General features: G+C 36.2%; 3 protein-coding genes across 4 annotated transcripts in view; 1 reads left to right on the top strand and 2 right to left on the bottom strand.

Moving 5' to 3' along the window:
• The window catches only part of plscr3a (phospholipid scramblase 3a), a 47,070-nt gene extending 43,145 nt beyond the window's left edge, over nucleotides 1–3,925 (bottom strand). The window contains exons 1-6 of one of the 2 annotated variants that reach the window (XM_056235922.1): nucleotides 3,605–3,925; nucleotides 2,140–2,182; nucleotides 1,337–1,557; nucleotides 1,007–1,168; nucleotides 677–835; nucleotides 476–568 (exon numbers count right to left, since the gene is read on the bottom strand). In XM_056235922.1, coding sequence (XP_056091897.1) covers nucleotides 509–568; nucleotides 677–835; nucleotides 1,007–1,168; nucleotides 1,337–1,557; nucleotides 2,140–2,182; nucleotides 3,605–3,724 — 765 coding nt within the window. In that variant the 5' untranslated portion in view covers nucleotides 3,725–3,925 and the 3' untranslated portion in view covers nucleotides 476–508. Of the gene's footprint in view, nucleotides 1–302; nucleotides 569–676; nucleotides 836–1,006; nucleotides 1,169–1,336; nucleotides 1,558–2,139; nucleotides 2,183–3,604 lie in introns of those variants that run through there. The other variant, XM_056235921.1, reaches the window with a different exon arrangement.
• Nucleotides 3,926–4,313: 388 nt separating this feature from the next.
• phf23a (PHD finger protein 23a) lies at nucleotides 4,314–9,041 on the bottom strand. Its single transcript, XM_056235918.1, has 5 exons — nucleotides 8,328–9,041; nucleotides 7,683–7,714; nucleotides 7,309–7,401; nucleotides 5,931–6,480; nucleotides 4,314–5,634 (listed from the first exon to the last, which is right to left on the bottom strand). The coding sequence occupies exons 1-5, from the start codon at nucleotides 8,353–8,355 to the stop codon at nucleotides 5,441–5,443; spliced, it is 897 nt and encodes a 298-aa protein (XP_056091893.1). The 5' UTR covers nucleotides 8,356–9,041; the 3' UTR covers nucleotides 4,314–5,440.
• A 216-nt stretch (nucleotides 9,042–9,257) lies between these two features.
• Nucleotides 9,258–18,388, top strand: atp6v1aa (ATPase H+ transporting V1 subunit Aa). Its single transcript, XM_056235914.1, has 15 exons — nucleotides 9,258–9,374; nucleotides 9,956–10,054; nucleotides 10,253–10,381; nucleotides 10,838–11,052; nucleotides 11,973–12,110; nucleotides 12,286–12,437; nucleotides 13,434–13,596; nucleotides 13,740–13,848; nucleotides 14,022–14,144; nucleotides 14,900–15,014; nucleotides 15,151–15,214; nucleotides 15,306–15,509; nucleotides 16,438–16,532; nucleotides 16,673–16,844; nucleotides 17,600–18,388. Exons 2-15 carry the CDS (start codon nucleotides 9,973–9,975, stop codon nucleotides 17,690–17,692), a joined length of 1,854 nt encoding a protein of 617 aa, XP_056091889.1. The 5' UTR covers nucleotides 9,258–9,374; nucleotides 9,956–9,972; the 3' UTR covers nucleotides 17,693–18,388.
• Nucleotides 18,389–19,395: the final 1,007 nt, after the last annotated feature.

The following is a 19,395-nucleotide window of genomic DNA, read 5'->3' as shown; positions in this document are numbered from 1 at the left end:
AAACCTTATTGTAAATTGTTACCAATATCATTATTAGCTCTATATTGGCAAATAAGCCAATTGCATGGTTTTATCGGCTAAAAACAGAAAAATTAGCCTTAGTCATGCACTGTAGCTGTCAACTATGACCAGAATTGAAAATTCATAATCAGCAGATAAACTATTATGTCCCTTTTAAAATCCAGAGTGATTATTACTGAGAAAATGTGTGATAAGAACGATAAGGCAAATGTAAGGTTAGTGATGCATGATGTGTTTCAAAGGTGTGGTCATGGAAACATTTTTCTTAGAGAGCAAAGAGATTTCGGTAAGAAATGCTTTATTTAACATTTTTAACAAAAGAAAAAAATCAACACTAAAAACAAGTTCTATAGCCGGTCTGGATTAAAATGCTTTTATGGTGATTTTCCTGACTTTAGAACACATACAAAGAAGTACATACAAGTGGTAACTGTGATACTACATACGAATATACCATCAAGAACCACAATCTTTCTCTCACTCCCTATTAGCCAAACACACTGCATCGCTGTCCTGAGTCACCAGTCGCCTCAAAGAACATGAAGTCCTGTGGGACAACACAGAGAAACAATCAAATGAAATGTATGAATGGCCGTATAAAGACAGTAATGGGTATATATTAGTGGATGAATGGATGTTTTATGTCATATCTCACTATAAGGAAGCATGCTCCCAGCAGAACTGCTTTCATCCTCACGTCCAAGTCCATGGGAAAGTTAATGCCAAAATTGTCTGTATCAGTCAGTGACTCTTTGATCAGGCCAGTCCACTGTTTACTGATACGACCAACTGGATGCCCGTCCTTCCCGGTAACCTGCACCAGAGGACAGACAAACGCACATAACCTTTGGTCAAACTATTTAAAAAAATCTTGCGAAATCCAAAAAATAATCATCCACCAGATACTGTTCATTTCAGTGTTTCACAAACAAACAGACACACATAGAAAGGTGATAAACTGACAAAATCACACATGAATACATACGTCGAAATCCACATCCCCACAGCAGCTTATGGCACACATAGGCCCCTCGATGGACAGCACCTTTGTTTTGGACATGTCATAGATGGAGAACATGGGCCTAAACACATGCCAGTCTTGCTTGACGTAGCCTATTGTATTCCCTGGTGGAGACTGCACTTCCATCTTCAGTCAGTAACATCCACACAGGAAAAATAATTGGAAAAGGGGTTATATAAATATAGTACATTTTGCAAAGACAACATTTTGTTGAACAAATCTGTTTTGTTGTGATGTTTTTTTTTTTTGATCTCCAAATGTCAGAAAAACTCTACACAGAACTTCAGTTCTTACCTCTTGAAGACAGCAGGGGAAACAGCAGGACGTGCAGCGGTAAGGCCTTATTAAGTGAATCACTTCCTGATCAAAATTATCTGTTATCTGCAGATCAAAGCTCCTCAGAGGACCACAGATATTCCGTGTGCAGCAGTCAGTGTTTTCTTTAGCGTGGAAGATCTTTTGACCCAGGCTGTTCTTAATCTCATACTGATTATTAGTCTCAAAGCCAATAATGGCTGGAAAAGAAGAGAATTTGTTCATTAGCGTTTTGAATTTATGTGCATTTTGACATTTATTTAGTGACAACAGTGTCCAAAAATAAATATAGTATTATAATACATTCAAAAGTTTGGGGTCGGTAAGATTTGTTATGTTATTGAAAGAAGTCTTATGCCCCACATCTGCGTTAAGGTAAAAATGTATTATATATATATATATATACAGTATATATATATATATAGTGTACACTACTGTTCAAAGGTTTGGGATCTGTTTAACAATGAATCCTCAAAAAAAAATTTTTTACAGCTGTTTAAACAAATAATATTAAGCACAAACATTTTCAACATTGATTATGTGACACTGAAGACTGGAGTGATGGGTGCAGATAATTATATTTTAAGATATATTCAAATAGAAAAGTAATTTTAAATTGCAATAATATTTCACAATATTACTGTTTTTACTGTATTTTTGATCCAATAAATGCAGCTGTGGTGAGACTTATTTCAAAAACATACAAATCTTAAACTTTTGAATGGTAGTGTAGAATAGTATATATATTATAATGTCATAAAATAATAAATTAGTTACTTTACCTTCAAGGAGCTCAATCTTTTGATGGACTAATATCTGGTCAATCTGTAAGAGCAGGACACGGAGCATATGTTGTGTGTGTGTTTTTATATATATATACACACTGAACAAAATTCTAAACGCAACACTTTTGTTTTTGCCAAGACTTGTGTTATGTTGCGGGTCAATTTGACCCGTTTCGATTTTCAAGTTGTTGGAAATACTGGTTTACCTTTGTTTTTTTCTTGATATTTTGTGACTTTTTCTCATTTATCATGATGAACATGCATGCAAAGTTTCAACATGCTGATGTGTTTTGACATATACAAACACAATTACTGTTACGTTCGTGATGTTCGCGGGTCAATTTGACCCTCATAGACAGCCATTCAAAAGCAACTGTACAGACACAAAATAAAAACATTTATTTTCTGTCTCTCAGGGCACTTCAACTCCAGTTCTAACGTGCAAGTGCATCTAAAAGTGATCTAACCCTAACCAAACACACTTGAAAAAGCTAAAATCACAGTGTTTAGAATTATTTGCAAATTACAGATGAAAATCTTTGTCAGACACAGAGTAAAATAAGCTTTCATTTCAATATTCAAAATATCTAAAATACCTAGCTTTTAACCAAAACTTTTATGTAGGACTTTCAAAGGCAGCTTCACAGAGCCAAAAAATAAATAAAAAACATTTATTTGATGTATGTTTTTGTTATGTTTGGTTTCTCACTTCCCAGTGAGTGAATAATGAAACTAGGAAAATAGGTCTTTGGAAACTAGGGAAAGTTAACTTAGGAAAATGAAACATTTTCATTATACAGCTATTTTTTTTTGTTCAGTTACGATGTTCAAAGCATAAAATGTAAAAAAAAATATATATATATATATATATATATATATATATATATATATATATATATATATGCAAAAAAATCAGTATACTGTTTATTTTTCAATTTTGTCAAAACAAAACTGTTTTAAAAAATGTTTTAAAAACATTTTCATAAATCGTATTTTCAGATATAATGTTTTTGTAATGTTTGACAAATGTTAATATTAAAAGTTTACAGTTTGTATCTAAATATTTGTTGTTTTTCATAGTGTGATTTTTGAGGAATTGTATTGAATCCAATTAGGGTCAATTTGACCCGGTCCATAAGGGGAGTACACAGAAATCGAACAGAACACAAGGGTTAAGACTTTTTCTATGTACACAAAAGGCCTTTTTCTCTCAAATATTGTTCACAAATCTGTGTTAGATCTTTGAGTTCAGCTCATGAAAAATGGGGGCAAAAACAAAAGTGTTGCGTTTATAATTTTGTTCAGTGTATATACACACACACACACACATTCCATTGTACATTTCCCAGTCACAAAATACCTATTATTGTGTATATCTTCACATATTATATTACTCGCTGAAACTATTGAATACTACAACACGTTATGGTCTTACTGTCTTATTTCCAAATGTCATGCTCACCTGTGAAAGGTACTCCAAACCAGGTGGCACAGCGGCTGGGCTAGAATAAGGCTGGGCCATGTTAAACTCAGTAAATGGCAAGAAGGGTTCTAATAAAAGGTAAAAAATGTATGATTCCATACACCTCACAAACAAAACAAACCATTGTACTAAACCGGCGTAAAATAACAGAAAATTTGGTTTATTTGCTTCTAATCTTATAGCGGAACAATATTCAAATGTTTAAGGCAAAATCAACACGCTCCTTGCCAAATAGCTTTTGATAGGTTTTTAAGATACAGCAAGCACGATGATCCTCTAGGAAAGCATTCAAGGCCATTTCTATTTAATTACTTCAAAACACATAACATGTTGCTTCAAAGTAAAATCCTGCTGCCAATAACGTTAATTTTTTTAAGGATTTTCCTCTCTAAAAAAACCCCCTGCAATCTTTGAACTTGAGGAAAATTAAACTTACACAAGTAAAATTACATAGTAAAACCAAATCCAAATCTCATATTGTATGTTCTTACCTCACGTTCAGTAGCTGACAGTTACAGCAGATGAGCGGTGTAAAATCACACACCTGCACTGGAGCATGTGACTGGGGAGTGTGTATCTGTGAATATGTCTTGTCACACCCATTTGACTACACTCCCTTTGGACATTGCTCACTGAGAGAAAGAGAGCAGTGACAACAACAAACAAAAGAGTGCAAATCAACATCAACTTGACTGTAAAAGAACATTTATTTTCAGAATTTACTGCTGTATATGGTCAGAAAAATATAGCATTTCCTCATATTTCAAACATATACACCTGTACATACATATACTATATACACTGGGATGAGCAGGACACAAACAAAACAACAAATGGTTTCATTCTTAAAATAAAAAAACGGAACAATTCTACCATGATTTTTTGATGAAAGTTGGAAATGGTGCCTAAATTCTTGAACTGCAACTTAATACCCAACTAACAAAAACCAAGAAATTTGGTTTACAACGGTCAAAGGTTAATCTGAGAACTTCCTGCAACAGCTCAAGTGAGGATATTCGTCACAAGACTGAAAACCTTTTCCTAGAACATCACTTAAAAAATATAATTACATTGATTTGAACAGTGTTTGAGTCATACAGATCTGTGTTGGAGGTATCCCTTATTTTACGCTCCTAATTGCACCCATCAGATCTTTCCTAGAGTGCTCCTTGACCCAAATAAGGTGTTTGTTTTATTTTGCAACAAATGTGCAGAGGGACCCCCAGTGGCAAGACTGAAAAACACTGGATTCATTTAGTACACCACTTCCCTGGAAGTAGCATTGCAGTTAAATGTCATGAAAACAATGCAAAAAATATATATATATCTTAATGGTCCTTTACGCAAAATTAAATTTCTTTCTTGACTTGTAGCGAGATATTACCCGGACATGCTCTTGTGATGTAAACAATCATCACTGAAAAAAATGTATATATATATATTTTGGTTTTAAACTAACTAGTTTACTTTGAAATACCAGAGGGCCAAAAGAGATGTTCATTCATTTATCCACATAATATATGGTCATAGTGCACATTTTCCAGCCATATTAATTTTAGTTTATTTGTGTACAATCAAAATACAGTAGTGCAAATAAGTGCATGAGATTTAGGAAGCCTTCTTAAACCTGAAAGCCACTTAATATAAACCAAGACCAATCTGTCAACACAGAAGAAAGGATAACAAATGGAGTTATATAAATCAAATCTTTTAATTTAACAGAAACTAATTAATAGTAATCAGAAAAGTAAAAAGGACCGGAATGAGAACATCTCGTCCATTTAAATACACACATCTGCACCCATACACTCCTTCTCATAGGTCTCTTTTGACCGTGGAACCCCGAGAGTCCCTGCATCTGTAGCAGTAGAAAATGTCAGGTACGTTGGACTTCTTAATCTTAGCGCAGGAGAGATGAACCCATATGGAGCACTCGTCACATTCAATCATTGGACGTCCGGCAAAAGGCTTCCCGCAATAACAAGTAATCAGATCCCATGAATCATCACCTACAGTGGATAGAACAATATAAATGGTTGAAAGATTGATACATGATCAGATGCGGCAATAAAAAAATACAAAAGCAAACATGTTTTCTTCAAGGATGAATATACTCGATAAGCACGCAAATGAGTTTAAAAGGCAACACATCTATAACATGAATGTGTTGTTATAGCTGAATATATATATATAGATGTGTGTGTGAGTGTATGTATATACAACTGCACTTGTATGCATATCCAATGCCAACCTTTTAATTGCACTGCATTAAATGCAATATTAACATACCAAGTCTGACACTTACCAGACTCCACCATAATATCCTCATCGGTCACCAGTGTGTCTGTTTCGCAAGAGCTCAGGTCTGTTTCTTGATTGGACTCCAGTTTAAGCCCCGCCTCATGCAAGTGAATGGCCTGTTCCGTTAGTCCCTCCTCCTTTTGAAGCCCCTCATTTAGAGGGCTTGTGGGTGTAAAGTGACTCTCAGTCTTTACCGATCTCTTCATTTTCTTCAGTGCTGCTTTTGATTGTTTGTGTGCTCTTGCCTCCGAGATGCTTTTTCTCGGCCCTCCTAAAGATAAGCGTCCGAGTTTTTTCACCTTCTTCCTCTCAGCTTTACTATGAAGATGGATCTGGTTCAGAGAGTCTTTCAGTCTCATCTGGTCTAAGGAGCTGTCCGACTGAAGATGGCTGAACTCTGTGCTGCTGCTGTCAGTCTCAGCTTTGTAGACCAAGTTGTGAATGCCGTTGAGGTCGGAGTGAGCGTCGGTCCAGCTATCCTTTACGGACCCTTCACCGGAGAGCTCAGAAAGCTCGTGTGTACATGGAGATGAAGACGGAGACCACGAACTCTCCTGGAAACGGAAAATCAGCAGAATTTAACAAAAATGTAGTACCCTCATAATCTGCATAGGATTTTGCATTGCATGGTGGAATGTAAGCTTATAAACAGTCATAACTTAATATTTTTTAAATGACCCTAAGTGAAAAAATGCTGACATTACTATATTTTCCTGTTTTAACTCTTTCCTCATCATTGATGAAAATTGCCGTAAATGACATTGACAATGCTTCCGCGCCACTGATGGAAATGTTCAGCTTTCCGTGATTTAACTGTTATACGGTAGGTTAAATTTAGCCGTTTTTTCACATATAACATTTATCAACTCACAGATCAGTTGTGGTAAATGGAAGCTCAAGCATGTTCACGTGATGTGCAGGAACCAATGAGGTTTGTTCTTGCGCTTCAAGCAGGTTCGGTTGAGCTTTTTTCATGTTCTCGGATCAATGTTTATATGTGAATAAAAGCCTAAATTAAATCTGTTCATCATATAAAGCGATCGAGTATCTTCAGAAAATTTGGATTAAACCGTTTAATTCATATGGATTAGTTTTACGATCTCTTTATGAACTTTTTGAAGCGTCAAAGTGGTAGTTGCGTAGCTCTCAACGAAGGGACAGAAAGCTCTAAGATTTTATCAAAAATATCTTAATTTGTGTTCCCAAGATGAATGAAAGTCTTACGGGTTTGAACCAACATGAGGGTGAGTAATTAATGACAGAATTTTCCTTTACGTATTTTAAGAAACAATTGTGTCAGCAGCAGGTGATTACCACGAAGACGGTCAGAGTTACCCCTTGATTTCTGTACAAAATTACTTGTTTTATGACATTCAACTCACTTCTGTTTGAGGTGGAATGTACCCAGCATAGGCCAGGACAAAGCTGCAAAACTTATTGAAATCCTCAACGGTCCTTTTCCTACGCTCTGGAGGCTGGAACAAAGACAAATTACATTAATAGTGACCAATAATAATGATTAATAGTACATTTAGACATATATATAATGTTATGACACCAGTCTGACACCAATCTCAAATATTTTTTAAAAACCAATATATGTATTCCAATTAGGTTCAGTGATTAAAAACAGATACTGATCTTATCCACAGCCCATCCCCCCATGTTCGGCCACATGTGGCCTAAGCTATAAATAAGTAACGAGCCTGTGTCACCATTTAAAACCATTACAGAACATAACTGCGACAGCACTTACCAAAGCCTCAGTTTTACATTTCCGCACGGTGTCTGTAAAAGAAACAGAAGACATCTGCATTACTGGCAAAACAATGTTAACGTTAAACGCTGAAATTAACGTTACAGCGTTAAACGAACTGTCAAGTTAGCTTTAGCTTATGCTATCTAGCCACTGTTAAACTAAAGTAACTTAAGAGTCATTTTCGTACGTGATTATTGGAATGCTACAGGTGTAAGCAAAATATATCGATTTCAAAACGTTAAAGATTATTGCAAATGTTTGTAACGTTAACTCATTTGCTCGAGTAAGCATCTTCACATCCGAACAAGAGCTGCTTATGCTAAAAGCTAAAGACGAGCAGAAGAAACATTGTCTAGTCAGCGAAACAAGGAAGCCAATTGGTGTCAGAACTTTTCAAATATGCTTAGAAAATTACATGTTACGTATCTGGAGATAGTATAGAGGTGCCGTTACGTGTAACGTAAGTTACTTAACCTAAGAGGATATATCACTGTTAGCATGAGTAGTTAATCCATCCAGGAGCTCTTTGTTAAATGGGTGTGTTACACGAGGCTCGTTTAAAACATCGAGTACTGGAGTAATAGACTACAATAAAACGAGAAAAGTAATATTCATATGACAATAAGAAAAGCACGTATTTACCTTGGTGATGATCCATAATTCCCAACATGGTGGGGTGGTACCACAAAGTTGTGTTCTTCTTAAGGTTGGCTCTTTGATTTCCAGCTAATTACCTTATGGAGTCACTTTGAATAGCGAAATGTCTTCCAAATAATATATATATAAGTTAAATCTGTCCAGTTGCTTTTGGGCTTAACAGACAACTAATAAGATAACTGTTGGCGCACAACCGAAGGATTTGCCATATGCTCACAGCAGTCTTGCGATCAAAACTGCAATACTTGGCAAATGACCAGTTTTTTTCCGAAGATCAGATCACGGTTCAGATAAAACAAAGCTGAACTGTGTATTATTTCGCCCAGACCTCAATTATCGATGATAATGATGATGATATGTCGTCGATCAGTCCTCGTTGATAACCAGCGAATTGAAGCCGTTGGCTTTATAATTACGAAACCGATGACACCTTGATTGTATCCGCAAACATGAAAAATACAAAGTCTGCGGTTAATTTCCGAAAAAAGATCAGAAACTAGCTTTTTCAACTGCAAACAAAGTCTTGAACGTCTGGGTTACGCGCGGTCTCAACAGGAATCACCCTGTGACGCAACCGCGCAAAGAGCGCCAGACTCTTTGCCTGATGCATATTGATGAGAAGAACGTAATGAATATGCATGAAAGTTCGTCAAAGATAACCCAAAACCTGCCAAAATATCCAACGTAACGTTTAATTCTATACATTGGTGGAATACCCGGTGCCCAAATTTTGAAAATGTCAACATATTATGCGTGGCTGGTGGCAGTTGCGTCCTTGTGTCCTTACGATGAACAACACAGGAAATTGAGAAGCTGTGGTGGTATAGGCGCCATGTTGGATCATTTGCGCTATACCTTTCCACGTAAAATCTCCACTAGGGGAGCCATAATGGCGCAGTTTCTTTTGCCCTGTGTATGGTGTATACGGACTTCCTTAATCCTGGTAGTCAGCTGACTTAGGTCGTGACAATTTTTCTCCTCGCTACACTGGTAGGATATTCCACGGATTGTTGTTCATTTCATGCTAATACAGTAAGACGCATCTTTTCTTTATATATACAATTATTTTTTATTTCTGTCAGACCAGTCTGTTTGGTCCTATCTCATTTTCTACTCTGGTGAAATCTGCTCATTTGCTGATCAGAGGCTTTGCTAGCAACCATCTGTCACCTGACATCCAATGGTTCCTTACGACAGTCTTCTAGATCTCGTAATTCAATAGTGCGTTTTGTACAGCAATCAAATCCATAACATTTTCCTTTGATACTCATCTGTTACAACAGGAGTGTATAGTATAGTGTTGATCTAAATGAATACCGGTCGGCAATAGTGGTTCTGTTAGTATTACTATTTTGCTATGTTGACATCTAGAAAGTCTTTAAATTTGTCAATGGTTATTGTCATATTTATCATACCAATAAGATTGAAACTCACATTTGACTTCAAGTATTGCTTTGAACTGGAGCAACTCAGTAGACCTTGTGGTTCTATTGGAATTGTGAAAAATGAAAATCAAAACACGTCTTGGCAACGTTGATTTTAGATTTGGCGTTTGTCTGAAAGATATTGATGCGTTTTGAATGATTCTCATTGTCTCACATTTCCACTTTCAGGTTTTCTAACACACAAGATGGATTTTACCAAACTGCCTAAAATCCGAGATGAGGAACGTGAGGATCAGTTTGGATTTGTGCATGGGGTTTCAGGCCCAGGTAAAAAAATAAAAACATGTTCTCAATGTTCATATATATTAAGTCCAAATGAATGAAGTTACTTTGTCACAAAATTCAACACACAGCACAAAGTTTATCTCTCAAGTAGTGTATTTTGACTTTGTGTCACAAATATAAGAATTGAAGATGTTAGTCATGTGATGGACAGGTTACAGTCTGTGTGTCTGTTCACTGCAGTGGTGACGGCCACTAGGATGGCAGGTGCGGCTATGTATGAACTAGTGCGTGTTGGCCACTGTGAGCTGGTGGGAGAGATTATCCGATTGGAGGGAGATATGGCAACCATCCAGGTGTACGAGGAGACCTGTATCCTTTACCATTCATCGGTGATTTACTTACTCTGTAACCCTTGAAAAAGTTTTTAATCAAGTTAATCCAAATTTAGTTTTAGAATTGTTAGAAAAAATGGGTATTTATATCTTATTTAAAGTTTTAGTAACTCAAGTATGGTTTTCTTCTTGAAAATTACTGAAAGAAACTGGCATGGCTTTTTTTTTTGTGGTTAATTTGCACCAACACAGATACTCTGAATCATGGAGAGTATGTTTTGTTATCAAAATAAAGTACCAAAAGATACTATAATATGGACAGAATTATTACCAAGATTCAATCATTTAAAGTACCTTGCAGTATTATGTAAATATGGTATTCATTCATTACTGTGGTATGTGGCAGATTACCATGGTATTAATCATGGTGCTGTCACTGTATGTTTTTGCATGTGTTTGTATTTGTCTATATGTTTTCCTGAGCTATCTACAGCTGGAGTTTCTGTCGGAGACCCCGTGCTCCGTACTGGAAAACCCCTCTCTGTTGAGCTGGGGCCTGGTATCATGGGCTCCATCTTTGACGGTATTCAGCGTCCCCTGAAAGACATCAATGACCTCACGAACAGCATCTACATCCCTAGAGGGGTTAACATTGGAGCTTTAAACAGGGACCTAAAGTGGGAATTTTCTCCTTTTCAAAACCTGAGGGTAAGGAACTATGTGTGTCTTTCTCTGTATAAAGGGCCGTCAGGCAAGTTGTTTTTCGAGGGGGCTCGAGTGACAGTTCTGCACTTTTTCCTAAGACTGTGAGTCGTGATAGTTTAGTGGTATATTTTTATAATATGGATGGGGGCTGGGTTCATTTTTATATTATTTGCAAATGAACTCGACTGCCAGTGATCACCCTGCATTTTCATTTATGGAAAACAGTGGAATTCACTTTTTGATGCCACTGTTTGTGTTTCATGGGAAAAATCCAACCCCATTATTTATAACAAAATTGTAAACTTTTTTGTTTTCACTGTAATAATTACTGCAATGTTTTCAGAACCATTTCTATTCTTTTTAATTATGAAATGTAGCAAGGAGATACATTATTAACACCTTTACTGTCGCTATTCCAGAATATTAAAAGGATAGTTCAACCGAAAATGAAAATTCTGTCATCATTTACTTACCTTCATGTCGTTTTAAACCAATAAGACTTTGGTTGAGAAAATGATGATAGCATTTTCATTTTTGGTGATCTATCCCAATATTATAAGTCTTCTGTAGCTTTTAGAAACAAAATAATTTAAACCATCAGCACCGGACACTGCAAGGCTAAACTGTACCTTATATCTGTGTTTGGAAGCACAGCACGCATCATTTTTGGCCATATAATACATATTTCATTAAATGTTTAAACTAACTGGTTGTGTTGATACATTCATATTTTGTCAAATTTTAACCACCCGCATGCAACAACTCCTTTGTCACATACAAGCTAAATGGCATATTTTGGCTTCAAAGCGGGAAAATTGACCAAACGGCAACAATTGTAACAACAAATATATATTATTTGTATATTACATTGAAATGATGTACTGCATGTTTATGTTAATTGGATTCTCTGACTGGTTTTTCAGGTTGGAAGTCACATTACAGGGGGTGATATCTATGGATTGGTGTATGAGAACTCTCTCATCAAGCACAAGATCATGCTGCCCCCCCGCAGCAGGGGAACAGTCACCTACCTCGCTCCGCCAGGAAATTATGATGTTTCTGTGAGTCACATTCACAATCATCCTCGCATGTCCTTAAATACTTCCACACATTTATAGACGTGCACGTGAGAGTCATCACGTCAACAGTTCACAAAGGCAACAGTTAGAAAAACTCCCGAAGATGTTTAGGTAAGATGAGGATGAAACCTAATCTCACTAAATGTGTGTGTGTCAGGATGTGGTGCTGGAACTGGAGTTTGAAGGAGTGAAGGAGAAGTTCACCATGGTGCAGGTGTGGCCTGTGCGACAGGTGAGGCCTGTTACTGAGAAGCTCCCTGCCAACCACCCCCTGCTGACTGGACAGAGAGTACTGGATGCCCTCTTTCCGTGAGTCTCAAAATCACACTCATTATCTTTCCACAACTGAGACTGTAACGTTTATATTGTACCTGACACTTACTTTAATATTTCTGCTAAGGCTGGACAGTTAATCATATTTTAATCATGATCACAATTTCTGCTTTTCTCAATTAATAAAGCAGAATCGTCTGCGATAGTGGCCCTCTGGTTATTTATCCTAAAAAAGTTATTTATCGTTTTTTTCCAATTGCCATTTCCTTTATCTTTCATTGGTAACAAGCCTCCACAAGCCTTCATGCTTGCAGAGTTTAAGTCCCCCAATCAGAGCGTTACATTTTAATTGATACATTTTCTGCCCAGTGTTTTACTTAATCTTCTCAACCTGGTGATCTGAAACCAGATAAACATATATGTTGGAGTTTGGCGATCACCACTGCCATTCTGCTCAGATGGATGTGTAATAAAGCCAGTCTGTTGCCGCTTGTGCTATTTGCTGCTACTAAATCTGTGAGCAAATCTTCTCAGCGATGACCTGTATAAATACATGATACATATAATAAATCAGGAAACTACATGAGGTAAATTAAACTGCGTATGAGTTGACACACTCTTGATTTGTTGTTTTGGGTCATTTTTTTTATGTAAGTCTCTTATGCACACCTCATTTATTTGATCAAAAATACAGTAAAAACGATAATTTTATTATATTTTTTTCAATGTAGAAAACAGTTGTGCAGCTTAATATTCTTGTGGAAACCATGATACATTTTTTTCAGGATGTATCTATTTAGAATAGAAAGTCCAAAAGAAAAGCATTTGGATCAATATCAATTTAATGCATCTTTGCTGAATAAAAAAATTCAAAAATTAACTTCTTACGGACCCACAACTTTTGAATGGTAGTGTACAGTACGTGAAAGTGGAATAATTCTGACGAAATGTACAAAGTAATTTCTTAAATGACACAGTCGTGATTATCAATTTAACCATTACGGCGCAGTCCTAATTTCTGCCGTTTTGCAGTTGTGTCCAAGGAGGAACCACAGCCATTCCAGGAGCCTTTGGCTGTGGTAAGACTGTCATCTCTCAGTCTCTCTCCAAGTACTCCAACAGTGATGTCATCGTCTACGTTGGTTGTGGCGAGCGTGGAAACGAGATGTCTGAAGTATTAAGAGACTTTCCAGAGGTTGGTATGGCTGAGTTTAATGACAGCATACTTGGTCACTTTGCTTAATACTACGTTTATGAATGCGATATGACATTCATACCTAGAATGGTTAATGTGACCCTGTTGTGTGGTTTAGATGATTTTGTGATTTTGTTCAATAGCTCACCATGGAGGTGGATGGTAAGGTGGAGAGCATTATGAAGAGAACAGCACTGGTGGCCAACACCTCAAACATGCCTGTGGCTGCCAGAGAAGCCTCCATCTACACTGGTAAACACAAGAGCCTTCTTTAGAAAGTAAAGTGTGCTGTACTGTGGAGTGCCTTGAAACAGGTTTTGATAAAGCACAATTATTGATCGTAAAATGAGATGTAAGAGAAGAGAAAGTATAGTTTGTGTGTGGAGGCATGTATCTTGATAGATAGTATGCTTGTGTGTCACCAGGTATCACATTGTCTGAGTACTTCAGAGACATGGGCTATAATGTCAGTATGATGGCTGACTCCACCTCTCGCTGGGCTGAGGCTCTTAGGGAGATCTCCGGACGTTTGGCTGAGATGCCTGCTGGTATGTACAGCTCAACAATCTCTGTTTTGTGTCCACTGCAAATTTCTGTGTGTTTTAGTGAATTATATAAGTAAAAATAATAATTGTGTGTTCACCAAGGGTGCATTAAATGGATGAAAAGGGACAGTACATACATGAAATTCAGCGTTGCCATTACATTTGAATGTATACAGTGCTTAGCATAAGTGAACACACCCATGCTAAAGTTGACGAAAAAGAGGAATAAAATATCATCTTTTGGAAATTGATCTTAATGCCTTAATTTAAAAAAATGAGGAAAACTCCAACCTTTAAGGACACCAATTTTCTTTGTGAATGAATAATGTATCATAAATAAATAAATGTTCTTCCTTAAAATACAGGGTGCATAAGTCAGGACACTATGTTAAATTCCCATAGAGGCAGGCAGATTTTTATTTTTAAAGGCCAGTTATTTCATGGATCCAGCATACTATGCATCCTGATAAAGTTCCCTTGGGCTTTGCAATTAAAATAGTCCCACACCATCACATACCCTTCACCATTCCTAGAGATTTATTCCTCTTTTTAGTCAACTTTAGCATCGGTGTGTGTGTATATATATATATATATATATATATATATATTTTTTTTTCTGAAGTGTAATATTATTTCACAGTATTACTGTTTTTACTGTATATTCAATCAAATAAATGCAGCCTTGTTGAGTATAAGAGACTTTTTTTCAAAAACCTTCTTATACTGGATAATCAAACCTTCCTGTTTTACTCCCACAGATAGTGGGTATCCCGCATACCTTGGAGCCCGTCTGGCATCGTTCTATGAGAGAGCAGGTCGAGTGAAGTGCCTGGGTAACCCAGAGAGAGAGGGCAGCGTCAGCATTGTGGGAGCGTAAGTTTCTACAGACTTTGATGCTTATAAAAATGTAACATGTATTTTTAGCTATTGTGTGGGGGGTTATAACTGCAGGTATTTCTGTTCTTTCCACACATTTTGTGATTCTTTTGAAATGAATGTTTCTCTTCAGCGTGTCTCCCCCTGGTGGTGACTTCTCCGATCCTGTGACTTCTGCCACTCTTGGTATTGTGCAGGTGGGTGGATTTATTCATTTAACTCTTTTAAATAAAGCAGTGTAGTAGAATCTTTCATTATTTCTCTTCTCATTTGAACTGTTGCGCTTAGGTGTTCTGGGGTCTAGATAAGAAGCTCGCCCAGAGGAAACACTTCCCCTCTGTTAACTGGCTTATCAGTTACAGTAAATATACACGAGCGCTGGATGAGTACTATGACAAACACTTCCAAGAGTTTGTGCCGCTGCGTACCAAAGCCAAAGAGATTCTGCAGGAGGAGGAGGATCTGGCTGAGATTGTGCAACTTGTTGGAAAGGTGTGTTTGTGTCTTAGACATTGTTTGTCAAATAGTGTTATTTTATATATATATATATATACAAATATGCCTTGTATAGCTCAAAGTATTTTTTTTTAAATTATAATTATAAAATGTATTGAAATATCTTAATTAATCTAATTAATATTAGATTATAATTAATTATAAATATTAAAATTAAAACAATAATACTAAATGTTAAATAAAAGTAAAAAAATCTCTCTCTCTCTCTCTTTGTGAACAATCATCTACAACCTCAAATAAGAGGAGTCAGACTCTATATAAAATTGCTGATTAGAGAACATGGAAGTTGAAAGAAACTATTCAGAGGTTGAAAATTGCTAAAACATAATATAATAAATGCATACTTAATACATAAATGCTTGCAGTCTCCGGAAGAGAGTGAGTCAGGGAAAGATATAAATAATAATAATAAGATATAAATAAACAAATGAAGTAGTGGAAAAGGTGTATGATGTAGTATCTTATTTGATATCACTCTTGTCAAAGCCTTGATTTCTGAGAGACGCACAGAGATGGAAACTCAATCGCGCTCTGCTCATTTAATTCATAAAGTTTACATTCATTCACTTCACAGTTCACACACTCATTACTGCGTAGTGATTTTAGAGGTTTATGTATAATATTCACTGGCTCCCCTGTTATCCTGCAAACACTAGGAGTGACTGTGTCTGTCGAATATTTTTTTTCCTATTATCCAGTAGAATTTGTTATTCGTTTTGAAGCCATTCTCCGTGCCTTTCCGAATAAGGTATTCGGCTTCTGTTCTGGCACATCCTAAGTGTTGTTTGCATTGTGCATTTTTTTTGTATAGTGATATTTGAATTTTTTTATTTTTTATGTTCTACAATATTTTTGTATTGATTCTGAATGCATGTCTGGGTTTATTTTGTTTCCTTACCCATAGGCATCTCTGGCTGAGACAGATAAAATCACTCTGGAGGTGGCCAAACTCATTAAAGATGACTTCCTGCAGCAGAACGGTTACACTCCGTATGACAGGTAAAGTCATCATCTGTACCTATAACGATTGTGATATTCCCCACAGCCCCTGTGTTTTGATTTCTTGTTGTTCTAGTAGCATGTTTGTCAGTCTGTACTAATTATTTTCTACATTATCTCCCTGTCTCTTTCTCGCCTAGGTTCTGTCCCTTCTATAAGACAGTGGGGATCCTGTCCAATATGATAGCTTTTTATGACCTGTCCCGGCATGCTGTTGAAACCACAGCACAGAGCGATAATAAGATCACCTGGGCGCAGATCCGTGAACACATGGGAGAAATTCTTTATCGGATCAGTTCCATGAAGTTCAAGGTAGTGTTACTCAAGTATTGATGTTGGGATTAGTGTAGAAGTAAAGATCCTAGACCACAGGATGTAGTCAATGACCAATTTCGATTTGCTTAGTTTAATTCAGTGTTTCTGAGTTGATGTTAATTGAGACTAAAACCACTAAATCATATTCAGTTATTGAAAAATTGCGTTGACTCCAGAGTGTTTTTTATGTTTTTGACATTTAAATACAAATAAGTTCTGGCAAAAAAAAAAAAAGATTTATAGTTCAAATATAACAATAAAAAAATACTTTCAAAAATAAAGGATGCGACTCGTGCAGACACTTTTTCTTATTTTTACATTTAAATATGTTTGTTTCTATAAGCTACAAAATATGTGGAAGACTATTCTTAATATTCTGGAATAGCGACAGTAAATGCGTTAATAATGCATGTTCTCGCTTCGATAATTCAAAAGTATAATCGGATATGATAACATTGCAGTAATTATCACAGCGAAAGCGAAAATATATATATAAAGAAACTTATATTAAAAATATGAATAAATACTATAATAGTATACATTACAAATACAAACCATCATTATTTTAGTATTAAAATATTGAAAATGTGTTTAATATTATTTATTATAATAATTTATACGTATTCACTATAATATTTATTATACATTTTAATAAAACATATATAAACTTGTTTTTTATTCGATTATTTACAGTCATTTCATTCAGTTAACATTGACCAATTTTACATAATGCGTGTGTGTGTGTTTTGCAGGATCCAGTCAAAGAGGGTGAAGCAAAGATCAAAGCTGACTACGCTCAACTGCTGGAAGACATGCAGAATTCTTTCCGCACTCTTGAGGACTAAAAGCAACCTTTGACCTCACTTGTCTCCCACCTCTCTCCTCCCCTGTGCTGTGCAGTGCATTTCCCAGTGCTCCCTTGTGCATGTGTACCTCTCGTCTTAATATACACTAAAGCTGTTCAGCTGATCTCAACGAATGAAAGTCAGAGCCAGTAGCCATCGCTAATATGAATATGGTCTTTATAAAGCGTAAACGGAGTGTGTTCTCACTCTATAGCTACAGCTGTTACTTGGTGTTTGAACTGCAAGATTGTATTTTAGCATCTTAAGCAAATGCCTCTGTGATCTCTCTGTGCTGAGAACACTTGAAGCACAAAAACAAAATTCATCTTTTTTTCACACCACCTTTCCCATGAGTCCTTGTTTGCATGTGTTTGGAGCACGGGGAGCACAGTGTTTATTCCCATCTCCTTTTTTTCCTGTGACCAATAGAAATGTGTTATACAATAATGGGAACAATTTAAGTCAGAAAGGGATCATTGAAGCTTCCCTTATTTATTTGAATCTTGTTTTGTCTCATGAATGTGATTTCTGCTTTATGTGTGTTCCTTTGACTGTTTATCATATTCATGTGAGTGAGCTTGTGTGAGTTGGAGTGTGTGTGTGGATAGATTATCGTGGCTTCTGTAGTGGTACATTTATTGTGTGTGCTGTTGTGTGTTCAGTTCCAAAGAATTAAACGATTGGAAACTGTTTAAATGACTCTGTTTCATAATAACAAAAATAGATGATTTTCATCTAGTTCCTCTCACTGATTGTTTACATACAACTGTTCAAATATTCGGGGTAGGTAAGATCATTTTCTATTTTTATATATTTAAAAATGAAAAAAAATCTACATTTTCGGCATCATTACTCCAGTCTTCAGTGTCACATGATCCCCCAGAAGTCATGCTGATTTGCTGCTCAATTAACATCTATTTTGTATTATTGTTGAAAACACTCTTTACAGGATCCTCTGATGAATTCAAAGTTTAAAAGAACAGAAATCTTCTGTAACAATGTGAGTCTTTACTGTGACTTTTGATCAATTTAATGCGTCCTTGCTGAATAAAAGTATTCATTTCTTTCAAAGAAATAAAAAGTGAAGTACTGACCCCAAACTTCTGAACGGTAGTGCAGGTCTGTGTTTCTACTTTTAAAAGCTTTATGAATCAACAATATATTACACACCTGTGACCTGTTTCTCAGGGACAGGCTTGTGTTGATCTGGCCTCATGGACATTTTTCAGCCTGTGGATGCTTGTGTAGTTACATGAGACAAGGAAATTCACCAGACACACTGAATAATAAAACTTTATTATTTGTTTTTTTTTGTTATTATTATAACTTTACAAACTTTGTTTATATGTGTCAGAAGGATAGATGGGGATTTAAACAGTAAACAAACCATGGGACAAAATCAGTCACAAAAAAAAAAAACAGTTCACAACCAGCTATTTCTGAAGTGAACGTCCTAGTGGGACTTACAAAAGGCATGTAGCTGAAAATGAAGAACTTTGCAAATAAGTTCTTTAATTAAACCAGTATACTGAAGCACAGAACAAGTATTAAGATTAGGCTTCTCTTGAGAGAAAAAAAAGTGTTTAGTGTTAAGTGCTGATACAAGGTCAGTTTCTGATTGATATTACTTCATAATGATAGTCTGGTACGGGTCCATCTACCCAACGTGAGGTATGCAAAGCACCTACATCAGATCAGAGTCT

This window comes from Rhinichthys klamathensis, unplaced genomic scaffold, assembly GCF_029890125.1.
Source record: "Rhinichthys klamathensis goyatoka isolate OS25496 unplaced genomic scaffold, OSU_Roscu_1.1 h1tg000433l_1, whole genome shotgun sequence".
In the NCBI taxonomy this organism is placed as follows: Eukaryota; Metazoa; Chordata; class Actinopteri; order Cypriniformes; family Leuciscidae; genus Rhinichthys; species Rhinichthys klamathensis.
Note: the sequence above shows the minus strand (reverse complement) of the source record. Positions and strands in the feature narration are given on the sequence as shown.